This window comes from Ahaetulla prasina, chromosome 14 (assembly GCF_028640845.1).
Source record: "Ahaetulla prasina isolate Xishuangbanna chromosome 14, ASM2864084v1, whole genome shotgun sequence".
Classification (NCBI taxonomy): Eukaryota; Metazoa; Chordata; class Lepidosauria; order Squamata; family Colubridae; genus Ahaetulla; species Ahaetulla prasina.
This window is the reverse complement of record NC_080552.1, coordinates 649,819-667,776: the sequence shown is the minus strand read 5'-3', so window position 1 is coordinate 667,776 and position 17,958 is coordinate 649,819. Positions and strand designations below refer to the sequence as shown.

General features: G+C 45.9%; 1 protein-coding gene across 1 annotated transcript in view; it reads left to right on the top strand.

Annotated features, from left to right (window-relative positions):
* Window positions 1-6,702: 6,702 nt before the first annotated feature.
* Window positions 6,703-17,958, top strand: part of LOC131185294 (uncharacterized) — a 210,222-nt gene continuing 198,966 nt past the window's right edge. The window contains exons 1-5 of the mRNA XM_058157710.1: window positions 6,703-6,756; window positions 8,582-8,676; window positions 10,415-10,482; window positions 16,838-16,856; window positions 17,742-17,769. Of these exons, the coding sequence (XP_058013693.1) occupies window positions 8,619-8,676; window positions 10,415-10,482; window positions 16,838-16,856; window positions 17,742-17,769 (173 nt within the window). The 5' untranslated portion in view covers window positions 6,703-6,756; window positions 8,582-8,618. The remainder of the gene's footprint in view (window positions 6,757-8,581; window positions 8,677-10,414; window positions 10,483-16,837; window positions 16,857-17,741; window positions 17,770-17,958) is intronic.

The following is a 17,958-nucleotide window of genomic DNA, read 5'->3' as shown; positions in this document are numbered from 1 at the left end:
TCAAGATTGAAATGGTTAACTTTGAGTTTAAATCTATTGTTTGCTCTTGTATTGTTATGATTGAAGCTGAAGTAGTTTTCAACAGGAAGGACATTGCAATAGTTGATTCTATGAGTTAAACACAGGTCCTGTCGAAGGCGGCGGAGTTCTAAGTTTTCTAAACCCAGGATTTCAAGTCTGGTGGGATAAGGTATTTTGTTGTATTCAGAGGAGTGGAGAACTCTTCTTGAAAAATATTTCTGGACACGTTCAATTGTATTGATGTCTGAAATGTGGTATGAGTTTGAGACAGGTGAGCTGTATTTGAGAATTGGTCTAGCAAATGTTTTATAAACTCTGGTAAGGAGTGTAGTGTTTCTGGAGAAGAAGCTAAGTAAGATTAGGTTTACATCTCTTAAAGCCTTTTTTGCGATGCAGTTGCAGTGGGCTTTGGCACTTAGATAATTGGATATGAAAACTCCAAGGTCTTTGACAGGGTGGGGGGTCATCTGTAAGGTAATGTCCATCGAGTTTGTATTTAGTGTTTGGATTCTTTTTTCCAATGTGTAAGACAGAGCATTTGCTAGTTGAGATTTGGAGTTGCCAAGTTTTTGACCATTCTGACACAAAGTCAAGGTCTTTTTGAAGGGTAGCTGTATTGTTGGTAGTGTTAAATAGTTTGACATCATCAGCGAAAAGAACACAATTACTTTTAATATGGTCACAGAGATCATTAATGTATAATATGAAGAGTGTTGGTCCAAGAACACTGCCTTGGGGAACGCCACTATTGACAGGAACAGAATTTGATAGGGCACTGCCTATTTTGACCACTTGTTGTCTATTTGACAGGAACGCTGATATCCAATTGTGAAGGGGTCCGGGGATGCCGTGGGATTTTAGTTTTAGGAGAAGTTTGTCATGTACCACTGAGTCAAAAGCTTTACGGAAGTCTATGTAAATTGCATCTATTGTTTTGCCTTGATCAAGATTTGTAGTCCATATGTTTTTGCAGTGAAGAAGTTGTAAGTTATGGCGGCGAGGATGGGATCTCGAGGCTAAGGAGAACCAGAACCGAGCTGAAGCACGATAGACCCGAACCCAGCAAACTCAGGGCAGAAAAGCGGAGATGGCCAGTTACACTCCGCCCGCACCGTTTGACCCGGCTAAGAGAAATGGGGGCGTATATGACCCGTTTGACTTTCTAGAAAGCCAACGAACTGCAAGGAGTTCCAGATAACCGAAAAGGGCTTATTTCTTAAGCCACTGTGGTCGGAGGTCATTGATATCGCGGAAGCCCTGGCAGAGCCAACGCCGTTGCAGTCGGTGTCATGGCCAACTCTACAGACTTTACTAAAAACCACTTGCTGCGCCGTCCAAATACGTGCGGCGGTTTGAATTCGGAGGCGAAGGCAGATGGAGGCGAACCGCCGGTGACTACATGGCCGCCCTAAGAAAAGCGTCCAAGGACTGCGGATACCGTGACCTAGGCGAGGTGCTCTCGAGCAACTCATCCGAGCGTCAAAGACATCCGTTTGCGGCGGCGGCTGCTGGCAAACAACCTGCGCTGGCCACGCTCTGGGCGAAGCCAGAGCACATGAAATGTCCACAAGCGGCGGAGACACTGCAGAAGCCTGTCCCACCAAAGGCGGCGCGAAGGCAACCCGGTGCACCAGGAGGAGGTTCAGACCGAATCCGGCGGTGAAGATGAGGAAGGGTCTGCCGAACCGAGAAAGCGACAAAGGGACGAGATGAATCTGCGGAGCTGCGGGGTCAACACCAGCGCCAACGCTGCAAGTTTAAGAGCGCGACCTGCGGCGGTGTGGGAAGAAAGGGCACCTAGCTCAAGTTTGTCGGCGGCCCAACCTTCCGCCGAAAATTCAAATCGGCCAATCAGGCGCGGAATCGGCAAGGCGACCGCGATTGGCTCAAACAAAAAGGCGGATTCAACCAAACAACTGTGGTCATAGGCGCGCCTCGACCAGTGGAGAAGAAGATCTTCACCAAGCCAAAAATAGAGGTGTACGGTGCGGCTTGAAGTAGACACGGGATCAGCGATCACCATCATGTCCTGGGACACTTTGGCGAAGTCGCTGCCGTCCGTCGCGCGCCACCTGCAAGCACAGCGGCTACGAGTCCACGACTACCAGGGAATCGCATCCCTGTTCGAGGACCACCTCCGTCCGAGTCGATCGGCCACACAAGAAGACCCTGCCCATCACGATCGTCGAAGGAACTCTGCCCAGTCTGTTGGGACTAGACTGGTTTCGTGCCCTGGGCATGGGGTGACTGGCATCTACAAGTGACTGTAACCTGAAAGACATTCTCTTTAACGAGTTCGAAGATGTCTTCAAGGACTGCCTGGGCAAGTACAAGGGACCCCTATTTCCTTCAACTTAGACCCCAGGTAGCTCCCATTAGGCTTAAGGCGAGGAGGTCCCTTTGCCCTAAAACCAAAAATCGATAAGGAGCTGGACAAGCTCATAAATCAGGATTTTGGTGCCAGTCGATCACGCAAAGTGGGAGACGCCAATCGTCACCCAATAAAGCCGGACGGGTCAATTAGAATTTGCGCTGACTACAAGGCGGCGCTTAACAAAGCCTTACAGAAAAGCGCTTACCGGTTCCGTGGTGCAACACTTATTGCACTCTTTGGGGCAAGGGCAAGTCTTTGCAAAGTTAGACTTGGCCCAAGCCTACCAGCAACTGCCCGTTGACGCCCGCACAGCCGAAGCCCAAACGATTGTAACGCACAGGGGGGCATTCAAGTGCACCCGATTGCAATTTGGGGTCAGTGTGGCACCAGGGTTGTTCCAAAACCTAATGGAACGACTACTGCAGGGGCTCCCAGGGGTAGTCCCTACTTCGATGATGTCCTAATTTCAGGGGAAAACATGGAGGAATTGGGGGAGCGGTTAAGAAAGGTTTTGGGCATTTTCCGGACAGCCGGATTAAAAGTCAAGGCAAACAAATGCCAGATAGGGGTCGAATCCGTCGATTTCTTGGGCTACCGGATAGACAAGAAAGGAATTCACCCCACTGAGAGCAAGGTTAAGGCAATTAGGAAGGCTCCAGCGCCCAAAAACAAAGCAGAGCTGCAGGCATTCCTGGGATTGGTGAATTTTTACGCGGTCTTTTTAAAGAACAAAGCAACCGTTGCGGAACCGCTGCATAGGCTCTTAGGAAAAAATACTGTTTGGTCTTGGGGAAAGTCGGAAAATAGGGCTTTTGAGGCAGTAAAGAACCTGCTCTCAAGTGATAGCCTGCTCATCCAATATCACAACTCATTACCCCTAGTGCTGGTTTGCGATGCCTCCCCTTATGGGGTGGGAGCTGTACTCAGCCATAGACTTCAAAGCACAGAAGCCCCTATAGCTTTTACTCTAGAGCGATGTCCTCCCAGAGAGAAACTACAGCCAATTAGATAAAGAAGCACTAGCCATTGTGTCAGGGGTTAAAAATTCCAATATGTCTTTGGGCGGAATTTTGAAATCGTGACTGACCACAGACCGCTACTAGGATACTGGCTGGCGACCGCCCAACGCCTGTGGCACTCTCGCCACGACTGACCCGATGGACTATATTCTTAGCCGCTTATTCATACAAGCTGCAGCATCGACCAGGAAAGAAGTGGGGCATGCAGGCGCGTTAAGCCGATGCCCACTACCAGGGGCAACCGAGACCCCACTCCGGGACACCCATCCTACTTATTGACTCTTTGGACTCTGGCCCAGTCACATCTAAGGAAGTGGCTCGGGCATCATACCGACATTGTGTTAAGGACTGTACTCGGTTGGGTACAGAGAGGGTGGCCCGCTGCGCCGGGCGAGCAGTTCAAAGATTTGTTAAAAAAGCGATGAGCTCTCGGCTCAAGGGGTGCCTGTTATGGGGTGATCGTGTAATAATTCCTGATAAATTAAGGGAAAGGTATTGGACCTCCTCCACGAGGTCACCCAGGGATCGTAAGGATGAAGGGTTAGCTAGAAGCTATGTTGGTGGCCACTCATGGACGCAGAGATTGCTGAGAGGGTAGGGAAATGCCAGGCTTGCCAAGAGTCCAGACCTCTACCCCCAACGGCCCCAGTCAGGAATGGGAAAAGCCCCAAGGGCCCTGGTCAAGAATCCACATTGATTTTGCTGGCCCTTCCACGGCCAAACGTTCCTAGTGGTTGTTGATGCATTCTCCAAATGGTTGGAGATCATACTCATGAAATCCACCGGCCGAGCAGTAATCGCAGCCCTCGCCACCTATTTGCAACTCACGGGTTGCGGACACTCTGGTGTCCGACAATGAGCCCAATTCACGGCAGCCCAGTTTGAAGAATACCTGGCAGAGGAGGGCATCCGACATGCCCTCTCTGCGCCTTTCCACCCTCGTCGAATGGCCTTGCAGGCGTTCCGTCCGGGCGCTAAGGAGGCGTGTCAGGCTCAAGCCAGGTGACTGGCAAACAAAGATAGACTTTCCTGGCCGTCCAGCACAGAACCCCAAGCACGGCCACGGAAAAGCCCAGCCGAATTACTAATGGGACGGAAACTCCGGTGCCCACTTGACCGTTTGAATCCCATTACACACCAGAGGGTTACAAGGGGAACTAGAAAAGACAAGGGAAATGAGCATAGGCGACCGGGTGTGGGCCCGAACTATGGGGCGGCCCTAGTTGGTTCGCAGGACAAATAATAAAGATAACCGGCCAAAATCGTACGTGGTAGAGCTACAAGACAACCGAGTGTGGGCGCCACATAGATCAGTTAAGAAGCGAATAACTGATCAAACCGAACCAAATGAAACAAATCATGACCAATACCAATTTGAATCCACAGCTGACAATGACCGGGGAGGCGCAAGACTTAGCTGAGGTCCCAGAGTTCCAGCGGCGCCATCAGGTTCCCGAGGAAAACAGCTGGGAAAGTTTCAAAAATTAATCAGGCGGATGGCCAAGAAAAAGTCAGCCAATAATCCAGAGCCCGTTGGCTCAGAGAAAGAGCTGGGAGGAGAAAACAGCCCCTCCGACCAGCTCAAAACCACCAGAACTGAACCGCGCAGGTCAGAAAGAACTAGGAGGCCGCCCAGGTTATTTGCGTGACTACGTCGAAAAATAACATGTAAATAAATATGTAAATAGAGGCAAAGTGTTTTCTGGGAGGAGGTGTTATGTATTTATGTTTGTACCTTTAAATATTTGAGCGGGAAATCAGCACGTTGCTGATTGGACGAAGCCTCCAGTAGAACTGTATAAAAGGAGAGGTTTTTCCCCCAGCCTGTTGCTGGGTTCACCCTATATTAAAGAGCTGTTGTCACTACCCTGGTCTCCAGCCTCGTTACTTCCCGAACTTAACAACCACAGAGTCAGGTAGTGTGTTCCAAGCATTAACAACTCTGTTACAGAAGTCATATTTTCTGCAATCAAGATTGAAATGGTTAACTTTGAGTTTAAATCTATTGTTTGCTCTTGTATTGTTATGATTGAAGCTGAAGTAGTTTTCAACAGGAAGGACATTGCAATAGTTGATTCTATGAGTTAAACACAGGTCCTGTCGAAGGCGGCGGAGTTCTAAGTTTTCTAAACCCAGGATTTCAAGTCTGGTGGGATAAGGTATTTTGTTGTATTCAGAGGAGTGGAGAACTCTTCTTGAAAAATATTTCTGGACACGTTCAATTGTATTGATGTCTGAAATGTGGTATGAGTTTGAGACAGGTGAGCTGTATTTGAGAATTGGTCTAGCAAATGTTTTATAAACTCTGGTAAGGAGTGTAGTGTTTCTGGAGAAGAAGCTAAGTAAGATTAGGTTTACATCTATTAAAGCCTTTTTGCGATGCAGTTGCAGTGGGCTTTGGCACTTAGATAATTGGATATGAAAACTCCAAGGTCTTTGACAGGGTGGGGGTCATCTGTAAGGTAATGTCGATCGAGTTTGTATTTAGTGTTTAGATTCTTTTTTCCAATGTGTAAGACAGAGCATTTGCTAGTTGAGATTTGTAGTTGCCAAGTTTTTGACCATTCTGACACAAAGTCAAGGTCTTTTTGTAAGGTAGCTGTATTGTTGGTAGTGTTAAATAGTTTGACATCATCAGCAAAAAGAACACAATCACTTGTAATATGGTCTGAGATCATTAATGTATAATATGAAGAGTGTTGGTCCAAGAACACTGCCTTGGGGAACGCCACTATTGACAGGAACAGAATTTGATAGGGCACTGCCTATTTTGACCACTTGTTGTCTATTTGACAGGAACGCTGATATCCAATTGTGAAGGGGTCCGGGGATGCCGTGGGATTTTAGTTTTAGGAGAAGTTTGTCATGTACCACTGAGTCAAAAGCTTTACGGAAGTCTATGTAAATTGCATCTATTGTTTTGCCTTGATCAAGATTTGTAGTCCATATGTTTTTGCAGTGAAGAAGTTGTAAGTTACATGATAATTTTTTTCTGAAACCAAATTGTTTCATAGAGAGCATAGAGAGATTGGTCTGTAATTTTGAACTAAACATGTATTGGTTTCCCAGTATCTCTTTGGCCATGGTCAGCCCAGTTTCCTGAAGATAACCTATGATGTGCCAAGAACTCAGAGACATGAACCAGAGGACAGGTTTTGAGTGTTAAGGGCGGGGAAGTTTCCCCCCCCCCCCTTCCTTACAGGCAGAATTATCTGAATGGACCAACTGCATTCCTTCCCTTAGTATAAAAGTACCACACAAGAGCAAGCCAAAGGATTCCTCTTTAGCAGCTTGGTTCCAGTCCATCAGTCTCCTTTTCAAACCCATGCTGGCATTTTGACAGTAAGGTTTCATTTTGACAGAAGGGATATATTGGAAAAGGCTTGGGGATGTGGGAATAACTTAATTCTTTCTTAGGCAAGTAGAAATTAAAATAAATTGTAAAGATACCTTTCAGCTTTTCTATTCTGAGAGGTCAGGTCCTTGATTATGATAGCATTTAGTCTGAATATTAATTCCCTTTTCAATATTATTTCTCTGCAGTCTAGATATATAAATTCTCATTTCTTTCTAAAAATATAATTTTTACATATTTCATATTCATATTGCATGTTATTACTAATTTTAATGTAACTTGCCTTGAGTCTTTCTAATTTAGCATCTGTATAAATCAAATAAGCAAACAAATAAATAAACAGGGTTACATTAAACACCAAGCTTTAATTAAATAACACCAAGCTTTAATTCTTTTATTATTAAAATTTGGCACATTTCCATCAGAGTCTGCGTTTTTCAAATCAAGACTTGTATTTGTATTTTGAAAGAGCTGATGAAAATGATTTGTTTGATTTATCTTTAGGAAAATAACCCAGTTTGTAAAACTGAGGCCAAGACTTAAATGCTAACATTTTAACTAATTAGTTCATTAATTTATTTCTAGACACTTGTATGTCAACCATGCATACATTTCTTCTCATATCAATTTATTCATTTAATAATATTTTGAATTTTGTCCTTTTATTATTATGATTAATTTATGGGAATATGATTTTGCTGTTTATTTGCTTGATTGATTTTCATCCCCTCTTTATTACTCAAGGTGGTGAATATACATAATGCTCTTTCTTCCTCCTATTTTCCCTACAACAACAATTCAGTAAGTTGGGCTGGGCTGAGAGATATTGACTGGATGCATTTGAATGGTGAGAAAAGTAACATCCTGAACTTAGACAGGAAAAACCAAATACATAGGCACAGAATAGATGATAACTGGCTCAATAATAACAACTGTGAGAGGGATCCAGGTTACTTAGTGGACCACCACTTAAATATGAGCCAGCAGTGTGCTGTTTATTTTACTTTATTTATTTATTTATTTATTTGTCAAGCATATATAAGATAACAGATAAAAGTATAAACATGATTATGAATACATGAAATGGATACGCATAAAAAGTGACTTTAGGACAGGGACAGTAGGCACGTTGGTACGCTTATGCACCAAAAAGCCAGTGCAATTTTAGGTTGCACCAAGAGAGGGATAGCATCGAGATTACACAAAGTGATAGTGTGGCATTATTCTGTAATAGTAAGGCCACGCTTGGAATACCGCATCCAGTTCTGGCCACCACCATATTAAAAAAATGCTGAGACCCTTAGAAAATGTGCAGAAAACAGCAACCACAATACAATGGGTCTGGAGATATAGGATGAAGGGATAAGGGGTATATAGGATGAAGGGATTAGGGGTATGTTCTAATGCTTGAGAGCAACAAAGTCAACATTCTCCAAAGTACCCAAGAGCAGGACAAGAAGCAATGGGTGGAAGCTCATTAAAGAGAGATCTAACCTAGAATTAAAGAGAAATTTCCTAATAGTGAAAACAATTTATCAATAGAACAACTTGCCTCATGGAGTTGTGGGTATTCCATCACTGAAGGTTTTCAAGAATAGATTGGACAATCATTTGACCAGGATGGAATAAGTACACCTGCCAGGCAAGGGGTTGGACTAGAAGACCTCCCTTCCAGCCCTATGAATCAATGATTTTATGAAACGAATTCATATCCTACCCTCTGGGAAGTTAAAAAATAGCTCTGATCCTTCTGGAGGACACCATTCAGGATTCTTGAAGATGACTATCTTTTTCCCAAATTATGTTTTCCAGGAGTTTCAAGACGGTCTGTCTCAGAAGCATTGTAGCTATGAAGGAAAATGAGGGTCTCCTCATTTTTGTAGCCTTTGCAACGATACTACCTTGGGGTAGGTGATTTAAACCAAGGGTTTAAAAATGCAATAATCATGTTTATTTATTTAATAACTGCCTGTGACACAAAGCGTTATAGTGATTGCTGAAAATGAAGAAAGAGAGTTTCTGAATTTCTGTCAGGTTTTCAAAATTCTGTTATACCCTTTAACAATAATTGGAGTTCTACTAATTCACATGGTATTTTTTCCTGATATAGCCTACAATGACACTAATGAGCAGCTGCATAATCTTTACTGCATACCACACATGCTATTACAATTAGTACTCAGTGTACATTTTTTTTTGTTTAGTGACAGTTCAAAGTTATGAAAATACTAAAAAATTGGTTGCACAACTGATCCTCAAAGTTCTGGCTACTGAAGTACCCCACAGTCACACTATCAAAATTCACGCGGGTGCACATTTGTGATATCCCACCTGCTGTCACATTTCCCATTGCAACCCATACTGACCTTTGTCATCTTCTTTGCCTTCTTTGAGGCAGGAATCCAAAGCAAGCATGCAGGCAGATGACAGCTATGGGTGGAGCAGCAGGTGCTATGGGCAGATGCTAGGGAACATGGTGATGCAGCGCTTCATCGATGTGTGCTTGGAGGTGACGTGGGGCTTGGGGCCAGTCAGTAGTGCTTGGTCTTGAGGCCCTATGGGGTTCCTGGGGCTTGCCAGGGCACTGGGGTTTGAGGTCGATATTGGGTCTTGAGGTCAGCTGGCCCTGCAGGGGATTCTAACCAGCATATATAGGATTGGATTGTTAGTTAGCTAACTATGGACACTTACTTAGTTAGCTACTAGAGTTGCTGTATCAGTGGGTGGCATGAAAATGTAATACATAAATAAAAACTACAGGCCTCAATCTTGACTTGTTCCTAAAACCAACTTGTAGGTTTTATAGCGATATCTCAATAATAGCTTCCCTCTAGCTATCATCTTCTGCTTTCTGCTTCCTTCAACCTTGCCAAGCATACTGGTAGTTTATTCTAGACTATCATCATCATTTTAACATTACATATCTAAAATAAATGAAATTTTGTTTTCTAATTATAGCTTCAAGAAAGCAATAAGCCTTATTTGGCCCAGAACTGATTCTTGTAGTATCTTAGCAGCCAAAGTCAGAATTCAAAAGTCTACTTTCTGATTGTCCATCTCTCAACACTGCATGATTGCAGAAAAACAAAATAGGGAATTCATTAAGCATACTGGAACTCCAAATACTTTGGTATAATTGCAAACACATTAATTACAGCAGTTCCATCCAAACACTCAATTAAGTTGAGAGCATTTTCATGAAGGAAAGCAAATCTACATTTCCCAGGATAATGTTGCAGGATCCAATCTGAGTCAGTCACTGGGACCGGAGGTTTAGTCTTCTGAACTTTCAAATTGATGCTGGAGCCCATCCTCAGGGAACTCCTATCTCATCAGAATGGGTGGTGACAGAGAAGTTCCCTGAGGATGGACTCCAGCATCAGTTTGAAAGTTCAGAAGACTAAACCTTTGATCTTGGTTACCGACCCAGATTGGATCTTGAGAGCATTTCATTTTTCTGTTTCTCATAAAAGCCAGTAAAATCAATATAATTCTGGGCAAAGAAAAATAACTTTTTACCCAGCTCATTAATTTATGGAACTTAAGATTGCTTGAATATTATGAGAGACATTAAATTGGGTGGCTTAGCTGTTTTTAAAAAATGGAAGTCTAACTCTTTTCTGTATTCTAAACTTGCATTTTAAGGAGATTGGGCAGAAGGCAGTATGTCTGATCCTATTACTCGTCGACCTTATCCTGTTCCTTTGAATGGAGTAAGTTAAAAAAAAAAGCTTAAGTAGCTTCCATATATGCTTTATAATTTGATGATTGATCTCAAATCAGCATAATTTATTCAGAATAAAAATATAATGATCATAGCAGTAGATTGTAAAAATGTTAAATGGAAGAATAAACACTGCATAGTACCATATTTAAGAATCATGTTTTTTTAAGATACTTTAACTCATATTTCAAGCACAATACTTGAGGGCAACAAGTTAAAACATTTTAAAATATTTGGTGTGTCTTTGAAAAGAACTGATGTCAGGTGTGGGATTTGTTGTCTAGTTTTGAAGTAAATAAACACCAGCCAAAATTCCCAAGAAAAAAACAATGGTAATTTTATTTACTACTTTGCAAAGAGTACCACCATGCACACACAGGTACAGGTATATACAGATATATACACTTATATCATCAATATGTTTTCCTTATATTCCCTATTGTTACAAATTTACCTCCCACCTTTTCCTCATTGGCTTAGTACTCACGCTGTTACAACCTATCCAAAGTGTCTAAAATGAATACATTTTTTTTTGCCTAAATAAATCATTTATTTTATTTATTTATTTATTTATTTTGTCACAACAATATTTATTTATTTATTTATTTTATTTATTGTTTATATTTATATACCGCCCTATCTCCCAAAGGACTCAGGGCGGTTTACAGGCATTTAAAAACAAAAAATACAATAAATACAATTCTAAAAACAATTAAAAAACTTATTCAAAAGCCTTAATTAAAAATATAAAAATTAAAACCCAAGATAAAACCCACAAACTAAAATCTAACTCAGTCCTGCGCAGTTAAATAGATATGTTTTAAGCTCAGGCGGAAGGTCCAAGGTCCGAAGCTGACGAAGTCCTGGGGGCAGTTCATTCCAGAGGGTGGGAGCCCCCACAGAGAAGGCCCTTCCCCTGGGTGTCGCCAGACGACATTGCCTCGCTGACGGCACCCTGAGGAGTCCCTCTCTGTGAGAGCGCACGGGTCGGTGAGAGGTATTCGGTAGCAGCAGGCGGTCCCGTAGATAACCCGGCCCTATGCCATGGAGCGCTTTAAAGGTGGTCACCAAAACCTTGAAGCGCACCCGGAAGGCCACAGGCAGCCAGTGCAGTCTGCGCAGGATGGGTGTTATACGGGAGCCACGAGGGGCTCCATCTATCACCCGCGCAGCCGCATTCTGGACTAACTGCAGCCTCCGGATGCCCTTCAAGGGGAGCCCCATGTAGAGAGCATTGCAGTAATCCAGGCGAGACGTCACGAGTGCGTGGGTGACCGTGCATAGGGCATCCCGGTCCAGAAAGGCGCAACTGGCGCATCAGGCGAACCTGGTAGAACGCTCTCCTGGAGACGGCCGTCAAATGATCTTCTAGAGACAGCCGCTCATCCAGGAGGACGCCTAAGTTGCGAACCCTCTCCATCGGGGCCACTGACTCGCCACCGATGGTCAGCCGGATTTAGCTGACTGTACCGGGATGCCGCATCCACAGCCACTCTGTCTTGGCGGGATTGAGCTTGAGCCTGTTTCTCCCCATCCAGACCCGCACGGCCTCCAGACACCGGGACAGCACTTGATAGCCGTTGGGGTGGTCCGGTGTAGAAAGTACAGCTGGGTGTCATCCGCATACAGCTGGTACTTCACACGAAACCACTGATGATCTCACCCAGCGGCTTCATGTAGATGTTAAACAGTAGGCGAGAGGATCGACCCCGCGGCACCCCACAAGTGAGGCGCCTCGGGGCCGACCTCTGCCCCCCTGTCAACACCGACTGCGACCGGTCGGAGAGATAGGAGGAGAACCACCGATAAACGGTGCCTCCCACTCCCAATCCCTCCAACCGGCGCAGCAGGATACCATGGTCGATGGTATCGAAAGCCGCTGAGAGGTCTAATAGGACCAGGGCAGAGGAACAACCCCTATCCCTGGCCCTCCAGAGATCATCCACCAACGCGACCAAAGCCGTCTCCGTGCTGTAACCGGGCCGGAAACCGGACTGGAACGGGTCTAGATAGACAGTTTCATCCAGGTGTAAGGGAAACTGATATGCCACCATACTCTCTACAACCTTCGCCGCGAAGCGAAGGTTGGAGACCGGACGATAATTACCTAAAACAGCCGGGTCCAGGGAAGGCTTCTTGAGGAGGGGCCTCACCACCGCCTCTTTCAAGGCGGCCGGGAAGACGCCCTCCACCAAAGAAGTGATCGTAATCGCCTGGAGCCAGCCTCGTGTCACCTCCTGAGTGGCCAGCACCAGCCAGGAGGGGCACGGGTCCAGTAAACACGTGGTGGCATTCAGCCTACCCAACAACCTGTCCATGTCCTCGGGAGCCACAGGGTCAAACTCATCCCAAACAATATCGCCAAGACCACCCTCGAGCATCTCACCCGCGTCATCGCAATCTTGGTCCAGACCATCCCGAAGCTGAACGATTTTATCGTATAGATAACCGTTAAACTCCTCAGCATGTCCCTGCAACGGGTCATCCCGCTCCCCTGATGTAGGAGGAGCGAGTCACCCGAACAGGGCGGCTGGGCGGTTATCTGCCGATGCAATGAGGGAGGAGGCGTAGCTACGCTTCGCTTCTCAATGCCACTAGGTAAGTCCTAGTATAGGACTTCACTAGTGTCCGATCAGCTTCGAACGGCTAGACCTCCAGGAACTCTCTAGGCGTCTTCTCCGCGCTTCATCCTCTCAGCTCCTCGGAGAACCAAGGAGCCGGTTGGGACCCGCGCCGGGTCAGAGGCCGCAAAGGCACGACACGGTCTAAGGCCCCGCCGCGCCCGCTCCCAGGCCGCAACAAGTTCCTCAACCGAGCCGTGAGCCAGACCCTCAGGAAATGGCCCAAGCTCTGTCCGGAACCCATCCGGTCCATCAGGCGCCTGGGACGGAACCAACGTATCGGCTCCGTCTCCCTGCGGTGGTGAATGGCGGTCAGAAAGTCCAGGCGAAGAAGAGAGTGATCTGACCATGACAAAGGTTCAGTGACTATTTCCTTTAAGTCCAGATCTCTCAACCACTGACCAGAGAGAAAAATCAGGTCCAGAGTGCCACCCCCAATGTGAGTAGGGCCATCAACTACTTGGGTCAGGTCCAAGGCCGTCATGGAAGCCATGAACTCCCGAGCTGCCGTCGATGACGAGCCGGAAGATGGCAAGTTAAAGTCCCCCATGACTAAAAGTCTGGGGGTCTCAACTGCCACCCCAGCAAGCACCTCCAGGAGCTCGGGCAGGGCAGCTGTCACGCAGCAAGGAGCCAGGTACGCGACCAGCAAGCCCATCTGACATCTATGACCCCATCTCACAAAGAGGGATTCACACCCGGCAATCTGAGGTACAGTGGTCTCCCTCGGCTCCAGACTCTCTCTAATCACAACCGCCACCCCACCACCCCTACCCTGGCCCCTCGGCTGATGGAATGCCCGGAAACCCGGCGGGCACATTTGAACAAGGGGCACGCCCCCTTCTGTGCCCAACCAGGTCTCTGTAATGCCCATAAGGTCCGCGGCACCCCCCTGGATAAGATCGTAAATCAGGGGGGGCTTATTGACCACGGACCGTGCGTTGCACAACATCAGCTGAAGACCAGGGCTCTGAGGGTCCTGACCATCCGGGGAACGGGAGAAGTTTGAGGGCTCGGGACGCGTGATCGCCTGCAAACATTGAGCACGCGTCCCCATAACACGATATGAGCCCCCACTTCCGCCATATCTGCCCCTCCCCCTTACCGTGGAAATAGCACCACCCTCAACCGATGGAACACAAACACCCCCGTGACCTCGGACCTATTAACTTACCGCCACGAGCATGCGAGGAACTGGATCCCCACCCGACGGGTTTCCCCAACACCCGCCTTTCCCTCCCACCCTTAAGAATGCCCTATCTAAAACCCCAAAGGCTCTTCCTCTTCGCATGCCACCTCTGTGGGTCCCAAAACTCATAGAGGCCGGCCTCGGTAACGGCGGGCCATTCCTGCGGCGGGGCACCTCGCAGGCGCAAGAGTTCTTGTGCAGCGTAACGCATAGAAAAGTACGAATCGGTGAAGGATGATAAGATGGCAAAATCCCAGGTGGTAGGACATTGGGAGATGGTAACGCCTCCAAGGGATGTCCAGATGTCAAGTAGGACAAATAAAAGCCGGAACTGGATAATAAGGATGATACAGCCAAATAGGTAGCACAAAGGCCTTCATGATTAAACCTATGGATAAAGTCACAGTCTGTGGTCCAGTCCAAAATCCCATAAGATGAAAATAGATGGCATCACAATCCCCCACCATCGGTGTCCGTTGTCGGTTTCTCCACCAGGCCCATCATATCACCCCCCCCAACTCCTCCGAGAATGGGCTGCGGACTACTGAGGCCCAAACCTGCCCACGGCCACTACTGACTCCAGAAAGCCACAGGTCCCAACGTGGTAGGGGTCAGCAGGGGCCAGCTCGGATAGATGATACCAGGGGGAGAGGGCGAATGAAGGCCGGGAAAACCTTCACCCCTTCAATGATCGAAAAGTCAAGGGCGGACAGCCATAGGCTAGGGAACAATCCTTCGCCCCTTCGATGGTCAGAAGTCCGATGTTCGCAAAAAAGTCCGATGGGGGGGAAGAAAGGCAGACCAACAATAGGGGACCAGATGGAAACATGATGTAAAGTGCCAAAAGGGGGAACGAACCGTAGCCACATCTCAGGCCTCGCCTCAGGCCTCGTCTCCCACTGCGGCCTCACCACGCCCACCTCCGATGGAACCGTGGATCCGAGGGCGCCGCTGAAGAAGAAGACGCCTCGCGGCCCGCCAGGGCCTCGCCCAGGCTCGCCCGCCAGGGCCTCGCCCGGCGCAACAAAACGCCGGTAGGGCGGATGGGCTGGAAACGGGCTAGGAAGGGCTGGGAAGGGCTAGCGACAGCGCCGCAGCTGGAGTCGGGCCGGAAATCGAGGCCGGAGTCTGCCGGAGCCTGCAGGGAACAGCCGGAGCCCGAAGGGAACAGCAGGCCTCCCTCGCGCCCCAGCAGCAGGCCTCCCTCACGCCCCAAAGATGGCCGCCGTCGCCCGGTCCGCCGCTCCTCCCTCGGCCGTTCTCGACCGCCGCACATCCGAGAGGATCAAAGAACCTCTCCTGCGGCGGCCAGAGAGATGACATAGCCCACCGAGGGACAGGAGCAGCCGGGCGAGTCATCCCAGGTCCACCACTTTCGGGAAACCATCCCGCGCAGATTCTAGCTCTCCCAGTAAGCCGCCATACTTGCGCATGCGCAAGAGCCTATATGTAGGTATCATACAAAAAGATTATATAGTATATAAACACATATATGAGTAAATATAGGAGGTATAAACATATATATATATATATAGGAAGAAGAAAAGAAAAACAATAGGACAGGAACGGTAGGCACGTTTGTGCGCTTATGCACGCCCCTTATGGTCCTCTTAGGAATGGGGTGAGGTCAATAGTAGAAAGTTTTTGGTTGAAGCTTTTAGGATTATGAGAAGAGACCACAGAGTCAGGTAAAGTATTCCAAGCACTGATGATTCTGTTACAGAAGTCATATTTTCTGCAATCTAGATTAAAGTGGTTGACATTAAGTTTAAATCTATTAGTTGCTCTAGTATTATTGCAATTAAAGCTGAAGTAGTCTTTGACAGGAAGGACATTACAATAGATGATTCTGTGAGTTAAACTTAGGTCTTGTCAAAGGCGACGGAGTTCCAAGTTTTCTAAGCCTAGGATTTCAAGTCTGGTGGGATAAGGTATTTTGCTGTTTTCAGAGGAATGGAGAACTCTTCTTGTAAAATATTTCTGGACACGTTCGATTGTATTGATGTCAGAGATGTGGTGAGGGTTCCAAACAGGTGAGCTGTATTCTAGAATTGATCTAGCAAATGTTTTATATGCTCTGGTTAGTAGTGTGGTGTTTTTGGAAAAGAAGCTATTATCTCCGCCCCCAATTACATCTCCCATTAATCTAATTCTATTGCCCCCTGCCCTCATTTCCAAATTACCTTTATGGGCTTAGTTCCTAGGGGTTGTCTCTAGAGTAACTATCATATCAGCCAATTCTGGTTAAGACTGGTTTCTAGTATAGCAGAGGCCTTCCTAAATACAATTCTCAGGCTTCAGCCTAGTTTATGAGATTAGAAATATATACAATGTGTTTTCTTCACAGGCTAGCATGTCTTCTGTAGTTTTAGTAAAAACAATAGGCTCTATTTCCCACACAGGTTTTGTTCGTTATCTTGAAGTCCCCCACTATCTAATATTGCAGTAGCTTTTCAGAATTGATGTTATTCTATGTACAAGGACTAGGCAATATGGTTTTCCTAATGATACTCGTCTTTTCTTTTATTACTCAGTGTCCAGCACACCCAACCTGTAAGTAAAATCTGTTTCGCTTTTACATTTTTGACCCCAGTGATGTTCAAAGGAATGAGTGGGATGGAGGCTAGTTGGACCCATAATTAACAGCAGATAAAGTGGTTGTAGCTCAGAACTAGTTACAGTAATAATATAAACTTTCTCCTCATTTAGTGATTATAATCCATTTCATAAAGTGAAATGGTCACTAAGTGAATTTTCTGATAGACAGAGAGAGAGAGAGAGAGAGAGAGACATTGTGAGGATTGCTGGTTGTTGCCGTATCATTTAGATAATGTTCCCTAATGCAGCAATGCTAGCATTAGTCTCATTGTCATCAAGCACAGAAATCTGGAGTGTAAGTGCACCGATTGGTGAGAAAAATAATTTTTAATTATCATTTCCTCCTCCTCCTCCTCCTCCTCCTCCTCCTCCTCCTCCTCCTCCTCCTCCTCCTTTTAGCCATTGTCTATCTACTCCAGGATGAAGGCCTCTTCAACCTGTACAGTCCTGACCTTTATCATTTATTTACCATTATATTTGTGAACAGTTGTTAACAGATAGTTGCTACATAAATGAGGCTTTAATCAATGTGTGTGGGGAGAAATCCTAATCTTTGTTCCTTGGTCGCATTGGTTGTCACCAAGAAACGCAGAACCCAGGATTTCAAGCACAGGTAACACTTCCCGAAGGAGAAAACTCAGACTGTAATCTAGAACAAAACTGATTAAATGTGAAGATATTTGGACTTTTAAATAAGAAAGACTATTTTATTTTCATCATTGTTTCTATGTTGTTTTATGTCATTTAAAGCCAATCAACAACTAGAGTAAAATAATTTCATTTCATTTAAGAGCTGCAACTTTGATTTTTATTATTAAGTTTATTCTTTTTCTTCCCCAGCTCCAGCCTACTGCTCTTTTGTTCGCAGGTATGTCAGAACTGAAGGGAACGACTTAAAATATAGTGGCTGAGGAAATAAGGAACCTTCCTCTCTAGTATGCTAATCAATTATTTCACACAAAAATAAACTAACAAGATCTTGATTTATTATCATCCAATGATTTATTGCTTCAAAAGAAGTATCACTTGGTTCAATGGGTCAGTACATATAGGACTG